The 17,643-nt window shown below is 41.0% G+C and overlaps 1 protein-coding gene across 2 annotated transcripts in view; it reads left to right on the top strand.

Moving 5' to 3' along the window:
• Positions 1-5,777: 5,777 nt before the first annotated feature.
• Positions 5,778-17,643, top strand: part of evlb (Enah/Vasp-like b) — a 92,952-nt gene continuing 81,086 nt past the window's right edge. Inside the window, exon 1 of one of the 2 annotated variants that reach the window (XM_033649192.2) lies at positions 5,778-6,162. In XM_033649192.2, coding sequence (XP_033505083.2) covers positions 6,158-6,162 — 5 coding nt within the window. In that variant the 5' untranslated portion in view covers positions 5,778-6,157. The remainder of the gene's footprint in view (positions 6,163-17,643) is intronic. The other variant, XM_078173663.1, reaches the window with a different exon arrangement.

Genomic DNA, 17,643 nt, shown 5'->3' with positions numbered 1-17,643 from the left:
ATGAACTTTTTTCTAGGATTCAGTTCACTCCAATAAAGTTTGAGTCAGAAGCTGATTCAATTTTTCAACATGGGCCCTATTTTCCCACGTTTTTGTGACTAAATGACAAGTTATGAAAGATGGTCCAGCACTGAGTAAGAGTGCTGCAGCTGCCAGTGTTGAAACAGACTGAAATGTATCCACACAGGACACTATGCACTTTGGATATATGTCCACGAAAAGTGTTAGTGTTTGCCACTGACAGGCTCAAATTGTTATTTTAATTGTCTGAAAATATAGAAAAGACCCCCCACATTGACTGACATTTTTGTCAAAGAATAAGATCCTTTTTGTTTAACCAGATACAGCCCCTAAAGAGTGGAGTGGTGGAAGAAATACTCAGATCTTGTGTATAAAAAAGTATCTCACTGCTTAAGTCATGGCCTTTTCATAAAACTAGGCTGTCTGTGCAGTAGAAAGACACAAATACTTTTATAATTGATGCTACGTGACCGGAGAACACAGAGAAAAAGGCCTGTTTGCTTTTGCTCAAGATGAAAACAAAACTACAACTACCAGAATGCAAAGCGCCGCATTGGACCAATAAACGCTCACGCCGGTGTTTTCAACAGGAAACAACATGGCGGCCGGCTGGTTAACAAACGATCTCCAATTACAGATAAAAGGTAAGCCAGAATATGTTTTTGAAAACATTTCAGACGATAAACAGGCGACGCAGTAACTGAAGTTTGGTTTTTATTTTATCAGCACTGCTTGTGAGCATTTATGCTTGTGTGGTGGTCTGTGTCACTCTGCAGTTACACCTCCACAACACTAGTTGGCGGTGGAGGTTTCTGTGAAGTGCTGTAAAGTTTTAAAATTCAACATGGCTTAATAGAGACAATTTCAAACACTTGTCTTTATCTGGACACATTTTCCCCACAAATACAACATGCTAACGTTATTAGCACAAGCCTATGGCATTTTACATTGTATAAATTAGCTTAGAGTCCAGCAGACTTTTCCTCTTCTCATATGAAGCCAGGGACAACAGCAACATTTAACAAAGGTAACGTTACATAATTTGGCTCCATTACAACTCACAAGGTTCACTGACAAAACAATTGTCTTATAATAAACACGTTTTCCAAACAAATACAACATGCTAACGTTATTAGCACAAGCCTATGGCATTTTACATTGTATAAATTAGCCTAGCAGCTAGCAGACTTTTCCTCTACTCATATGAAGCCAGGGACAACAGCAACATTTAACAAAGGTAACGTTACATAATTTTGCTCCATTACAGCTCACAAGGTTCACTGACAAAACAATTGTCTTATACTAAACACGTTTTCCCCACAAATGTAACATGCTAACGTTGTTAGCACAAGCCTATGGCATTTTACATTGTATAAATTAGCCTAGCGACTAGCAGAGATTTCCTCTGCTCATATGAAGCCAGGATAAATCACACACAGGACTTAAAATGTTATTTTAGTGGAGGCTTTATTGTCTTCACAATTTATTGTTTCTGATCTGTGAAATCAAAGTAAATAATTAATATTAATTTGTTTGCACTGAGGAAAATGGTTTCAGCTCACAGAAACAGACAGGAGGTCTGCATCACCGTGAAGGGTAGTTACATTTCTGGGGAGGTGCACGTCAGGTTACGTTGACGCAGAGCCTACGCTGCAGGTATGGTGTCGATTTGACGGAGAATCCCGCAGCCAAACAATGCAATGAAATACGTTTCTGAAGACATTTGAGGTGAGAAATAGGCAATACAGCAGCAGTATCTTGGTTTATATTTGATCAGCACTGCCTAGTTTTACTGTTTGATCTGAGTTTGGTCTGAATTTTAGAGAGAGGAAAGGGGCAGGTATCATTCTCATTCGGCTTCTGTACTCTTTGTGGCCGTGGTACAACCTTATCCATTTTCCACCAAAATAATTCTTGTTCTCAAATTGGTTCCCTTCAAGATTCTTGTAACCTTGGTACTACCTAGCGAACCAGCCACCAGTTTGTCACAGATGAATGGAGGTCATTGCACAGTGCCCAGTAGAAGTAAACAGTAGTAGCAGACTACATTGATTACCTGTGAACTTTTGTTCTGTTATTACAGATATTTGTTTTTGCCCCCTTCCAAAAAAGCAAAACAAAAAACAAGCACTGATCTACTATTAATGAAACCACTGCAAGCTGTTTTTTCCATTGATTTCTCACTTGATGTCTCTGTTGTTGCCTTTTGCATCCTCTCTTTCCAATATGACATGCCCGCTGTTGGTGTCAGCGTTCGCACTTGAGGTCAAGGAAAACCTGCTACTCATTGGTTCCTGCTGAGAACAAACTTTTTAGGTTCTGATCCAAATTAGTTTTGGATGAAATGCTCTGAATGGTTCAAAATAAAGTGGAGCGTAACCGTACTATGTTGGTGGAAAAGGGGTATCTATAGTTCGAGTAGCAGCGTTTTAACAATAATAGCAACAGCCCTACAGCCAGCGAATTTGCGCTGTTGACTCTGAATATAGTGTGTTATATGAATATAAAGTTACTGTTTATTTAAATGGAGTCTGGTGGGTTTGGCAAGAGCAATTTTGGTGCTGTTTCTGGTTAAACACAAAGGGTCTTACTCTTTAACAAAAAGATCTTTCTTTGTAGGGATCCTTTCCATAATGTTGACGACACTTATAATAACAAATGAGCCTGTCAGTGACAATAACAAGCACTTTTAGTGGAAGTAAATGACATTGCAAACATACCCCATGTGTTAGGTTGCAGCCTGTTTTGCTGCTCCCAGCTGCAGCCGTCTCGTTCAATACTGCACCAGTTTCAATAAGTGCTGTTCTCGTTAGTCACTTAAACACAGAGATATGGCAAAGTAGGGCCCCATATCTTTGAAGGATATCGAAATTAAGGAAAGGTTGGCTGTAGATACTCAGCACATGTTCCAGTGATCTACACATTGTCAGACTGGACTGATTAGATGCCTAAATCCTGACAATATAGGGACTGTTTAGCCTTGTTTGGAAATATACTAAGAGTGGAATCTATCACTGTGACCTTTGATAAATTTGTCAGACGATGTTGAAGTGAGTAAACTCCAAATGTCCACAGCCTCAGCGCCCTCCTGTGGAGATAAGTCCCACAGACCAGAGTAACATCATGTGGGCATTAATACAGATCAATTAAATAACAGTTCCTTAATGACAGGGGCTATATTTTGTCATCATCATAAAGCCATGGTGTGGCTTGTATGACCTGAGGGTGGATCATCACCACTGTATGAATCACAGGGGAAATTCCTGTGCTGTTTGGAAGTTAGGAGGACCTCTGCTGGTGAGAAGGCAGAACTGCTACAGGTTTGATTGTAATGCTTGAGCTGTGTCATTAAACTGCATAAAGTGGTACAGTGGGACATTAAACTGCTTGTGTTTATGAGTCAAAACTTCACAAAAAAAACAAACACTTTAATTTATTTTATTTTATTAAATTAAATATCTTGTTAGCAGACGTGTGTAAAAGAAAAAACACCTGGAATTCATGCCTGTGTTCATCTTTATTGACACTTTATTGCTATTTTAATCATTTGTATTTTTTACTTTATTCGTTATAGCATCAATCCAGAAATTAATCCTGTGTAGCCCATGTGCCTTTTCTATTCATGGAGAATTGACTGCAGTCTGAATCCCATTATAATTTAATCCACAGGGAGCGGTCTGCAGAATATTAGGTTACATTTTTTTTTTAAATGTGATGTGGTGTCTTCTCTAGCACACAGAATGCAACCAATATCTTGATAAAAAATACTCTAAAATTACAAGCAATCGCCAACTTCATAGTTCTTACTTCATTTTTTGCAAATATCAATGAAGAGTAGCTAGAAAATCTGAAATCTGACAACACGTTTCAAGTTTATTTCATGTATATAGCACTTTAAAAACAAAGTGTATGTGTGTATGTGCATACATACAAACATGGAGACATTAAAAAGCATAAATGAGTGAGCAGGATTAAAATAAAAAGATTAAATACAATTTAAACCCAGAGAATCAGATAAAAAACAAGTTAAACATAATTAAAATGTATTGTCCAGTGGAAAAATATACTTTTGAAAGGAAAAATGAAAACCTATCTGTGATCCTGATCTCTTTCATAGGAAATGTAACGTCCTGAATGTCCTCACACAGATGTGTTGCATGGCTTCAATCTTTAAAGTTTTTATGCAAATACATGTGTAACTGCGTCATTACAAATGCCCAATAACAGATAATGGCGGCTTCACAACAACAATAAATCCTTTTGAGAAAACCTCAGATGAACTGAGGTCCTCAGTGGAGATTTAACTGAGCCCGTCTGTCCTCCATGTGAGGAAGCAGCAGCTGGCCGTCGCACACAGAGACAGATGTTTACTGGTCGATCCAGGCTGCTGACAAACAGGTGTGTGTGTACCACATACACTCTGTGTGTCCTTTAACATAACAGTATCACACTGTGTGTACTTACACATGAACACTGTGTAGCTAAGTACAGCAGTGTATCTTCAGTCATCAGTCAGAGAGTTGAGGAGGGAATACGGGACATGATTACTGAAGATAAAATGACAGATATAAAGTCAGTAAATTCCCATATCATGAAATATGAAATGTCATATCAGATATTTCCAGTGGATGGGAATAACACATACACACATACACACACACACACACACACACACACACACACACACACACACCATACAACAATATAATACTGTTTCTGCAGAGTCTTAAAGGCTTAAAGTATTTGTGGTAATCATGGTATTTTATATCCAATCATATATTCCCATGCAGCTGTTAATTGTTTTGCAGCAGAATCAAGGGCGCAGTTGGGGGCACATATGAAATGGGGGTTTGCGGATCCTCTGCTCAGAAATTCTGAGTATTAAACACTAAATTTCCTGCATTCTGGTGAATTTTGATGCACCAGATTGAGTCATTTCTGCATCAGTTAATGGTGTGAAATATTTTTAATTTTGTTAAAATAAAAGTCCTCTGCTACTTTCATGCTTTCATAGAATAAATTATATTAAAAACATAATAATCATATTATATAAGTTATATAAGATAAATTAAAATTATTGCACTTAAAATAAATAAAGGGAAAAGTTATTGTATGTGATGGAAGTATAAATATTAAAAATGTATTTAATCTGACACATGACAACAGGTCCTCTGTTGGGGAATTGTGCCATTTCTGCATCAATTTATGGTGTAAATGTCTTTAATTTAATCCTTTAATTTTAATCCTAATCCTTCTGGGGGACACAGGAGACATGTCCCCTTCAGAATTTAGCATGTGTGCATTTGTCCCACCCCCCAATATAAACATCAAAGTAACAGAGGACTCTTATTTAACAAAATTATGAATTATTTGGTGCATCAAATTTAACCAGAATGCAGGAAATTAGGTGCTTGATGCTCCAAATGTTCTAGCAGAGGACCCCATTTCAGAAGTGCGCCCCCCTGTCCTGTTGAATGACACCTACACCCTTGATTTCTTTGGGAAACCATTAACAGCTTCACGGGACTTTATGAGTGGATATAAGATACAGTGATTACCATAAATACTTTGAGCCTTTTTAAAATTCATTTGACAGAACTTATTCTCACTGTGTGCGTTTGTGTTTGATACCTGCCTGCACGGTAGCTGCATGACCAGACCGAGGGCGCTACCGTGCAGCAAACAACCAGGACTTGAATATTTGAGCAGCCTGCTCTCTCTCTCTCTCTCCTCTGTCTCTCTCTCCATCCAGCCTCCCAGTGGTTGAAGGGAGGAAAAGATGGCACCTCACAAGCCGCTGTCAGCCACTCCGCCCGGCTCCTCGTCCTGCGGACAGCGGCGTGCTTCCCTCTGAAATGGCCTCGACCGACCCACCAGCCGTGTGACGAGACACCGGAGAGCATTTTTATCTCTATTTTCTACCAGACAGACCTGAAAACTGTGGGCATCCGTGTAGCATTCTCCACACCCTGTCGCCTTCTTCCACCCTCTCAACATCTGCACACCCAGCCGGCTGCAGGCTCCGCTGGCACCGTCGCACCCAGAGGTGCTCTCTGCAGCTGGAGCATTTTACTACAACTCAAGGACAAAGCACTGAAACAAACATTCATCTCATCCACACGGTCAGCAGAGGAAGATGAGGTAAGCACAAGCATGCGTTGCTCTCCTGCTGCACAGTGACGCGCAGGCTGCTGTGATTCTGCTGCGCATTATTATGGGATATTAAAGGATATAGCGAGATAAGCCCAGACATCCTATTAACGGGCATACTGTTTGTTTCACTGGCGCAGTCTCACTCAGAGGCCTGTGATGTGCAGGTCACCGCAGCACAAAGGTGTATCACAGGCACCACGCGCCTTTATTGGCCGGCAGGTCACCTGTTGGCCGACACAATATGGACCTTTAAGAGAGGCTGCTGCTCTCACATCAGCACATTAACATCCCCACAGCCGTAAACACACCGCGAGAGGGCTTTGATGAAACACCCCTGACTCCAGCTCGCACTGTGATGTGTCACGTGCAGGTTGTCTGCGCAGAAAAAGAGGTGTTGTCATGGAAACCAGACTACACGTGCACAGTTGTTATAATCGTTATCATTCCTAATTGCAACACATATCTGATCATTAGATTTTCAAAGGCATCCACGTGTTTGATTTTTTTCCCCCAAGCATATCTATGTATGTGCACGCACGCAGATGAAACCCACACGCACGCGCGCGCACACCTTCCCAGCTCAGAGCCAATCAGCTGAGAGGATTCATCACAGGCATCCACACACAGCTGTGTCAGGGATGCAAGCACTGGTTTCACTGGCTGACGGTAGGAGCCTATCAGGTGAAGTGTTACTGGCAGCCGGGCAGCCAATCAGCTGCGAGGCTGCTGTTACACAGATGTGGGTGGGGCGGCAGCACTTGGCACAGGTTCACCATGAGCAGGAGGAACCCTGAGCTCACTCTAATTGCTGTTGGCTTGGAAATGTGTGTGTGAGTGTGTGCCCCAAGGTCAGAGTGGGATTTTGCCCCCAGCATGCTCTGGGTCAGTGTCTGTTTTAACAAGCTCCCCCTCAGACTCCCACTGCTTCTGTCTGTGCTGCTGCCTCTGTCCCCACTGTCAGCTCAGCTCTGTCTATAGTGATGCTACCAAACATGCTCTTATATGGCTGGACATGTGCCTGTGGGCAAGGCTCTGTGTTCTCATGGATGTTAGTTTTGCAGCCTGATGTGTGGAAGACGACAAATCAGACAAATGCAACATGACTTTATCAGCCAGGACCACACCTGAATACATTTATACCACACACATAAAAATCTTGGCTCCAGAGTTAGGATGTTGCTCGTCTGACTTTGTGTGTTCAGAGAGCACTACTTGACAAAGGCGCTGTATAGCAGCTTTAAAAGATGGCTGCTCTATAGCACCAAAACAGATTCCCCCACGATTACAAGCCAAAGAACGTCTTTTAGGGTTATCACCTTTTTTGTTTAGAGCAGCAATGTCTTACTAAACATTACAGCACTAAACAGTGGTGTAAGGTAGTCACCACGGGCCCCAGTGCTCGCTAGTTACTAGTTACAAGGTGCACATATACTACTGGTAACTGCTTTTAAAAAAAGCAAAGGATTCAAATGTAGGGAGCTTTGCTACTGCTTCCTCCTGTTAGTTCCTGTCTTGTCCTTTCTTAATGCCGCTTTTATGTTACAAAGGCATGACTGCTCACTGGACTTGTAGATGTGCTCAGCTTGTCAGTCTTGACAGATTTAGCACCTAAACTAGCGACTGTATTGTATCTTGTCTTGTCACATGATCCGATAGAGACTTGACATTAGGAAACATCAACATACATGTTACCCAACAATCCTCATTGCAAAGAAAATAAGAAATTATTCATTTAATTTAATTGTTTTTTATATATATAGTTTTTCAAGTTCATGTAAAATAAGCATATACATTTGTTATAGATTGCTACTGACTATTACCCAATAAAAAATAAAAATAAACAGAGTAGAATAAAAAAAAAATTACATTAAAGTAAATCGAATTAAATGAAATTAAATTGAATTGAACTGAATTAGATTAGATTAGATTAAATTAATAAAACCATGATGGAGATGGATTAGTATTTTTGACGTCATATAGCCCATAGTAAATGGCACCATTTTTAAAATTGAATTGAATTAAATTAAATTAAATTAATTGAATTGAATTGAATTAAATAAAATTGAATTGAGTTGAACTGAATTAGATTAAATTAAATTAAATTGAATTAAATTAAATTCATAAAACCTGGAGATGGATTTGTATTTTTGATGGCATATAGCCCATAGTACATGGCACCATTTTTAAATTGAATTGAATTAAATTAAATTAAATTGAATTGGATTGTCTTAGATTAGATTAGATTAAATTAAATTAAATTAATAAAACTATGATGGAGATGGATTTGTATTTTTGATGGCATATAGCCCATAGTAAATGGCACCATTTTTAATTTAATGTGAGTTCTTCTTTGAACACAGGTGCAGTCCTGAGGTGGCCATCTGAATCATTTGCCTACACCTCAGGGGCCCCAGTTCAACCACAACTGTCTATATTTACACCTCTGATACTAATTGTTCTGTTATAGTGTGCGCTATAAACTAATTCTCACAGTAAGCTTTTTTTTTTCATTTAGTGTCTAACAAATTATTCTGCATTGGCAGAAAAGGTGAAAAGACATCAATCAAACCACAATTTTAAAACATCAAATCAATTAAGGTTCAGAAAAAGGCTGCTAAATTCAAGATTTGATAATTGACTATTTGTTTTATTTCTTATTCCCAGCTGAAAGTGGATCCTCCATTTCCTTTGTGCATTGCATTACGGGATTATAGCATACATCAAGAACACAAGCACACTGTCTTTTTTTCACAGTACTTTAATTTGTCACATCAAAAAGCAACATCTCAGAACTACAGCAGTACGTATGGAATTTTGACAGGTTTTATTCCTGCAGCTGGAGCGTTCGTTTGATGTCAGCCGCCCTGACAAGCTGTCTGCTCATACACCAGTTATTTTAGGTTTTGTCTGACAGCCACTTAGATGCTCAGCTATGATTTAGTACGAGTGACTGTGTGCTTTACGGCGGCGCTCTGTAGGTGGCAACATAGACTGTGACTCACCACAACAAGCCGGCACCTCAAACAGTTTGTTGTGGCCCAGCTGGGTGCATGTGAGTGTGTCTCTGCTCATCACTGTGTGTGGTCCCGTTTGTATCTTCCTCTGTCTACATGTGTGTGTGTCGACTGTGAGTGGAGCAGTGTTTGTTTGTTCTGACAGTATCTCTGCTGCCCTACTATAGTATGCATGTTAGTGGGACAGCTGTTTAGTGCTGTGATTTAATGAGCATTGATCTCAGTGCTGTGAGCTGCAGTTCAGACATACATTACTGAAGGTCAGCTATACTGCAGCATCAGCACTCAGAAGTTACAATATTAATTACCTACGAGAAAAGTATTTACAGAACAGTCCCAGAATTGAGCTTCAGATTGTTCTTATCACAAGAGTAATAGATTTAACGCCACTAGCCAAATGACAATTTTCCGTTATCAGATGTAGAGGCTAAGCCATGCTTTAACCCACTGAGACGCTGCACCGGAATAACCTACCGATTGAACTTGTCAGTGTCCATTAAACATGTTTCCAACAATACTCAAAAACATCCACACGTGTAACTCCTACGCAACAAGATGCTTCGATGATCAAAAACTGTTTTTCCATCCGCGTGGAACACCTGACCAGACAAAGAAAGGTTCCTACTATATCCTCCTGAGACCCCAATTTTTGTTTGGTATGCATTTTTAATTTCTCCCAGCTATTTGGGATCAGTAGGACCCAATAAGTATAATGATAATTAAGTCCTAATATCCTCAGACGAAGCAATGATAAAGTCCCAATGTCTTCAAACAAGTACTTTCTAATTATTGGTCAAATTTGTTGCCATATCAAACTACGAACATTATTAATCATAGATAAGCAAGTTTCAACCATCATATGTGATCAGGTTTTGGACCTTGTCCACTTTTGTGACAGGATCGGCTGCAGACTGACTTGGCAGAGATGGCTGCCATCTTGTTTTATATGGATTAGTGTATTGTGCTCTTACTACCACTAGATGGCACAAAAAGTGTCCCCAAACAAGGACAGCAGGTCTAAGTTAAGCAGAATGAAGTATAAGGTCAAGTAAACCCAAAATGTGATACACAGCGTCTCAGGAAGATATGTAATCATGACCGCTAATTACCCCGTGAGACCTGATACCCAATACAACATATACACCATACAAAAAAATAATTCAGTCCTATTGCTCCCACAACAGATAATGACACATTTTACTCATTTGATACTCGTACTCATCAAAAGTACATTATTCGTACCGGATACTCGTTTCATCCGAGTATTCGTCTCAACCCTACCATTCAAATCGGGACAGTGACGGCACAGAATTGTAGTGCCCACCCTCCGGTTCCCCCCGTGGTTAAAACCATTAGCTCTGTCAGCACTTTTGCTGCTGTTATGGATCCACCTGCTTTTTCTTGGTAAGTCTCACCCTAGTGTGCTGTGATTGGCTAGTACTCATCACCTTAATGTGCCACGCTTGGAGACAGTTAGGGTGAGGGCAAAGAGGTCATGGTTAGGGCTTGCACTACTCCTTCAGAAGCAGTAGGATCCATAATAACGTTCTGTTGCCGTTATTGCTAACAGTTAGCACAGTTAGGGAGCGATCACACCGAGATGAAACACTAGAAATGCGATGCCAGTAAAACCATTGTTTTCCTATGATACGGCGCATCTGACCGGCGTTCAAGCGTCTTTTTAGACGGGCGTTTTTCCAGCGTCTTTTTAGACGCGTGTTTTTGTAGACGTGCGTTTTTGTAGATGCATGTAGACGCTGAAAAGTTAAAATATTTTCAACTTTTTGAGCGTCAGACGCCAGTAGCTAGCGCGCATTGAATAAGGGCTTCCACCATTTCAAGCGTCTGTGAAGCGTCCGCGTCTCTAGCGTCTCATTTCTGCGTGATCGCCCCCTTAGAAGAAGAAGAAGATATACTTTATTAATCCCTCTGTTACTCTGTTGTTATATACACGCAGGCCCAAAATATACACACATGCACAATCAGGACCTATACATGCATTAAATGGGGAGATGTCAGAGTGAGGGGGCTGCCCATGGACAGGTGCCCTGAGCAGTTGGGGGTTCTGTGCCTTGTGCAAGGGCACCTTGGCAGTGCCCAGGAGGCGAACTGACATCTCTCCAGCTACCAGTCTACATCCCATATTTGATCTGGCTGGGGGCTTGAACCAGAAACCCTTCGATTCTGTACCCAAGTCTGAGCTACTGCTGCCCCGTTTAGCTGCTAGCCACTTGCTCAGGTGCCTCCATGTTGAGAACTGCGTGCAGACAACTCACAGTCCCCTCTTTAAAAACTTAATTTGTCATACAGCACTCAGGCTAGTTTGCTCTGTTGCTTAAACAGAATATGAGGAACCACATTTCAGGTATCATCTTACAAAGACATTTGAATTTGATCATACATTCGGCTATGCTCCATAGATCTCTATCTAATCCTATTTTCCTTTTTCAATTACCGAGGGAGTCGAAAGCTTGAAACTGTCACAGCTTCAGTATCTGTTTCTCATTTCTTAAAGTTTAGACATATTAGTCTGAATTATCTCCAGCTTTGGAGAGGCTGAAGGTGCTGTAGGTCTCTGGAGGAAAATCCTGGGACAGTAAAGCCGAGGTTGGTGGTTCTAGTCATGGATTTATGTTCAAGGACTGATACCTGGCACGATGGAGCCTGAATGTCTGATTCCTCTTATCTTTACAGATTCCATCTCCACCGTGTCTCCCTCTCTATTGATTAAAAGATTGTAAAGGCAGCAGCCTCTTTTCTGTGTTAGTGTGTTGGACCAACACAACAACAATAAGTCAGAGTTAGCATTTAGCCTAAAGCACTGCTGTACCAAAGTACGTCTTTACAGAGCTGTTAACATGGTCTTCTTTCATTGATCAGTCATTTAAGTTATCAAGTTGCTTTTCTCAGTTTTGAACTGTTGGTCAGATAAAACGAGCATCTTGACGCACCACTGATTGTATTGAACTGGAGGCTTTTGTACTGTGATGAGACTCAACATAAAAACATTTCTCTCTTTACAGAGGACTCTGAAGTTAGATGACTGATTTAAGAACAAAAAAATGCTGATATTTTATTTGAGTGTCTGACATAAGGCTATTAAATAATCCTCTGTCAGCAGTGGGAGCATTATCATTTAATTTTGTAATTTCAGAGATGCTTATTTAATCTTAATTTTTATCTAATTTAATCCAGTCAACTTGTTTCTTTTACTCTGTGTGACCACCTAAAACTTTATTTATTTAATCATATTTCATTGTAGAGCTCCCTCTCTGTTTATCAGACTGCAAATAAGACAAGAGTTAGCTAGCTAGCCACCCTACAGTCCCTTCCACCGCTGTTCATGGCTTCTCTGGGTGGAGAGTGGGCAGCAGGTCGGGAAACAAACCTTTGGTTGGCGACTGTAGCGGCTTGAATTCGGCCACTGCAAACCCCTCAGTGCTGGGTGTCACAGCAGGCTGGTTGCCAGCAGCGGGACCAGGTCTAACCTGTTAGCTGGTCCAGTGGCGAGTCTGGGCTGGAGTCCATCTCTGGAGCTGCTGTCCTCTCCTCCCAGCGAGGTGGTCTATGATGCCAGGGAGAGAAGTGGAGGACACACTGTGATTTAAGACTCTAGCTAACACTAACTACATAAACATGAGTTTGAAGCCGCACCATGAGCCTTTAGCTCCGGTTAGCAGGAGGCTAAACTATTAGCAACATTTTCTCTCCATCTCTGAAACACTTCGGAAATATTTATTTTATTTATTGTCAGACTTTCTCTCGCAGTCTCTTTTTGATAAGTCCATCTTCCTTTTAAGGGTTTCTCTGCAGGATTCTCCGCCATTGAATCAGGCTTTCACCACGTGAAAGTGCATGTATGTGCATCTGCATTTGTAGAACTGCCAATAGGAACACCCTCTCTCTGAAATGACCTGTGATTGGCCAAAGTCTCCCGTCACTGGCTAGATTTTCTAAAGGCTGAAAACAGAGTGAAGTGGTCGTGCAGAGGTCTAGTTTTCTCTCAGTCCACTTGAATGACAATATGTTCAAAATAAAACTGCCTACCCCAGCTTTAACTGTCAGGTTATGCAGATGACTTTGATGTGATTTGCGCCACTATGACGAGGATATACCCAGATGAAACCCTGTGTTCCTGTTAACTACATATTAAGTGGCATATATTGTAACTAACCAACTCCTTTGTGCATGTGCTTGTGACTGATCATAAAGTGTGACAGCAGGATTGATGTGTGGCTCCGCCTGCGGCCTGAGCCTGCCCACCGGTGGCCTCCCACCATCGCCACTATACCTCCATTTGCGTGGGTCGGAGCGTTTCATTATGCTGTGAAAGTGAAGTGTGGGCTCGTATCGATCCAGCGTCATCACTGTGGGCTGATGTGTATTGACAGGAGCAGTTGGTGGTATGTGTGTGACCCATATGAATACCAATATTAATAGTAACTGTGTGCTGAATTAATGCAGGACAAGGACAAACACACAGAGGTGAAATCAGCTCATTCATACCAACAGGCCGGCTAATGCAAGTGCACAGAAGTGTGAAAGTGAATGTGTATTTCTTATTGCACTTTTATTATTGTGAGAGGAACATAAGCTTCAAAGGGGGGGGGGGGTTGCATTTCCATAATACATCTCCTCTGTAAACCAATATTGCGTGCATCTGGTGCCTGCACTGAAATAAATCAAAATGTCTTGGTTTATGGTTTTTAATGCCTCTTTGTACCAAAGAGTCCTGACTGGCAGAGGAGGTCAGATTTCCCTTTCAGTGCACAGCTGTGTGCTTTGAAGTCGCACAGGTGTGTGCTCTGATTACACCCTCGTTACAACCTGACAGCCTCAAAGTTGAGGTATTTCTTTCCCATTTTCTGCCAGAGATGTTTGAAATTAGGACTTATTTTAACCCCAGGCTATCGAGGATGCAGTCAGGTCACGTTCCCTCAACATGGTAAACACTGCAGTGCTTTTTAATATGCTTATGATCCTAAAAGTAGGTCTAACATCAGTTTCCAATGTTACAAGGCTTGTTACCCATTAAAACACCATCTGGTGAGTAGTTAAAGCTGCTATGATAAATATTTTTATATGAATAATAGATCAAATGACTGTGTCTGAGAGTGGTCATTCTTGATGAACCCACAGGTGATTATCACCTGGTTCTCCTTTGCTTTATGAAGCATTTTATGCATCTTTGTTGTTATTCCTTTCAGTTTCGAAACAACTTTGTTGTTGTGGTCGATCTCACAACTTTCATCAGCATCGTGTCTACGCAAGAAGCAGACATTTTGTAAAGGCTCTGAAACTACTGTACACTAAAGGAGTGTAAACAACATATTGCTTACCTAAACACAAAGAACATAAACCAGTGAAACAGGTGGCATCATGAAGGGTGGACCACTGGCACTGAAAGTCTTCCTAAAATTAGAATCTCAATATCACAATTGTCAGGACCCGTTCCAGCTCTTAGGTCAAGTTAATGTTTTATTTTCTGTCTCATTTCAGGTCCCTTCACATATTGTCTTTGTCTTCCTTCCCGCCACTGTGATTACTGGCCCCTCCCCTAATGTGTTGCACCTGTGTCTGATTGGCTCTCCTCCTCTTAGTGTATATAAGCTCACCTCCCTCATGTGTCTGTGCCAGTTCGTCTTGTTCCTCAGTGACAGCGTCCCAGCCTTTGATCCCTCGTGTTGTTTTTCCTAGAGTTCTGACTGTTTACCCTTTTGACTTCACCATAGCCCCTGTGATTCGGATACCTTCACTCTATCTAATGACTTTAGCTTGTTTTTTGGACTTTGGATTTTGCCTTACGTTTTGGACACCTCTGCCTGCACGTTATTGAAATAAAGCTTCGTTGGCTGAACTCTTCCATGCTATTGAGTCTGCTTTTGGGTTCTCACTCAGTTTGGGTCCTGACAGCAATGTATTGACTCGTAACGTCTGTAGTCTCTTTCCAATAAACAACTGCAGTGCACTACTTTTCCAGCACCAAAAAGCAGAAAAACAAATTTAGCAACCACCTGGTGAACACAGTGGAGCATTTAGCAGCTGAGGTGCCAAATATTTCCCTCAGAAGTTGGTGGAGACCAAAAAAGAGGTTAAAGGGGAGTAAATAATGGACTTACTTTTGTCAGGTAGTCACAAACATTAGTCACCTGCATGGTATGGCACGACTCTATGCAACTCGACTCACTCTTTTTTGATTTTACATTAGTAAAAGTTGTGAATAGTATCTGGCACCTGGCACCTGGCACTCTCTTACTACCACCTCGAGAGAGCTGAGTCAATACTACAAGGTGGAGTTAACACTCATAATCAGAGGCAACCATCACTAGTGTGACACACGATCGGCTATTTTTAAACAGCCAAGCTAACGTCAGTAGCAGCTGCAATTTCTTTATTTACTCAAGCCAAGTTTAAAAAAAAAATGGCAGCCCGCAAACTTTTGATGAACAGTTGATGAAGTGCAGACATTCCGCTGTTTAGTTGCTGATAAAGGGATTGAAGATGTCATGGCAGTTTTGCACAGTGTTGCTATGGTGATCAAGTGAGAGTCCCACCTGTGCTGAGGGGCTATTATCTACAGTTGAAAACGAAATAGAGAAAAGGACTTGGTACCAAAAGGGAGTTGGGTTGAGTCAGGTCGAGCCAAAGCATACCGTGGAATGTATGTATGCTAACGTTGCTGCATTTCTGCTGGATGCATAAATAATCAACTACTTTCTGACAAGTTCGCCATTTGAAATTAAAGGTGATATTTTAATGTTGTGTTTGCAGCTTCTTTCAACCACATACACGTGTCCAAAATAATCTGTTAATGCAGGTTTAAATATGTCAGTTAGTAATGTGACCTGCATTATCTACAAGTTAATGCAAGTTAATTAACATATTGATTACTATTTTGACTGCTAATTTTGACCACTGCTATTGATTATTATTCACCACTAGCTTTGCATGTGGAACACTTGCAGCTAAAATGGATAATGTTACATAATGTTGATGGGTTAACAGAGCTAGCTGGCAAGCACTAAGTTGCAATTAATTAAAAGGACAACAGCAGACACAATGAGAGACACAAACTCAGGTTTCAGTTCTGTCTCGTAAAGATAGGACATATAGAAAGTATTTGCAAATAACAGTAAATAAATACATTTAGAAATGAACCTAATGTGACCCAGGTTATGTTTTTGTGCAAATAATAGGAAAATGTTTTATAGGAACATGTTTGCACAGCTGCAAAATATCCATACTGAAAACCTTCAAACAAAACCATCAGTGACAGTGATTTGTTTTACATTATTTGCCTCTGGCATGAGTAGCATATTGTACCTGGTTAAAGGAGGCCCATCATGCTTTTCTTTTTTTCGTGTCTCATATGTGGTGTTACCTTGTCCGATGGTCATATTCAATGTGGCCAAAGTTTCAAATAATGAGGTAAACAAATGAATCTTGGTCGCTGATGTGGTTCATTTTTGGCGATTTTGCATCATATTCCTCTTGAACATGTCTGATTGTGTTCAGAAGCTTTTATTGGTGATTTTTCAAAGGTGCTGCTATTCTCTGATACAGTCATTTCCTGGCTGCAATGATGGTGCAGAGATGCAGAGGTGTTGAGATGCACAAGACCCAGAAACACTGACCAATAGAGCAGAGGGGTATTTTTGAGGAGGGTGGCTTAACACAAATACAGATTTTCCAGTGCAGACAGTATGCAGAAAATAAAGTGTTTTTGACATTAAAGCATGTGAACATGTTCTGGTAGAAAGTTAAAATACAGGTATGCACCTAAAAAAAGAGCACAATAGGTCCTCTTTAAGGTTATGGAGAGATTTTGGTCTAGCCTAAAGACCCCCCCCCCCACACACACACACACACACACACACACACACACACACACACACACACACAGCCCCCTGCTGTGTTGCCTCTTGTTGGTGTGTCTCAGCCAAAAAGTTGCACATGAACATACCAAACAGCCAACAAGCACGTACGCTCTGTGCCTGCGTGAGAGGACATACCACTTCATATCAGCAGATAGCAGTGTGTCTGCAATCGTCATTCAAAAAGGGGACCAGAAGACCGCCTTGATGCTAGTTAGCCAGTTAGCACGTTAACAACTTGATCCAATGTTGACAGAACAGAACATGTTTACAGAGCGACAGTGAAAAATAACACAAATCATCACGAAACATTTCTGCTAAAGAGCTCAGTGGCTAAAGAAAAACAATCTTAAATCATATAACAAGTTTGTCTCGGCTTCACTCCCTCTTGACTTTAGCGCTTTGTTTACTTTCCTCTCTTCTGTTTCTCTTGTCGTGCGCTGAGCTGAACTGCCAATCAGAGTGATTTCATTCCCTGACAGCTGACATGTTGAAACAGCGAGGGCCAACTAGGGTCGACGATGGCCAACAGCCCAACTTTGACTGTGGCCTTGTGTGTCAGGGCCTTAATACTGAAAAAC

Source organism: Epinephelus lanceolatus, chromosome 13 (genome assembly GCF_041903045.1).
Source record: "Epinephelus lanceolatus isolate andai-2023 chromosome 13, ASM4190304v1, whole genome shotgun sequence".
Lineage (NCBI taxonomy): Eukaryota > Metazoa > Chordata > Actinopteri > Perciformes > Serranidae > Epinephelus > Epinephelus lanceolatus.
This window is presented reverse-complemented; position numbering and strand designations above follow the sequence as displayed.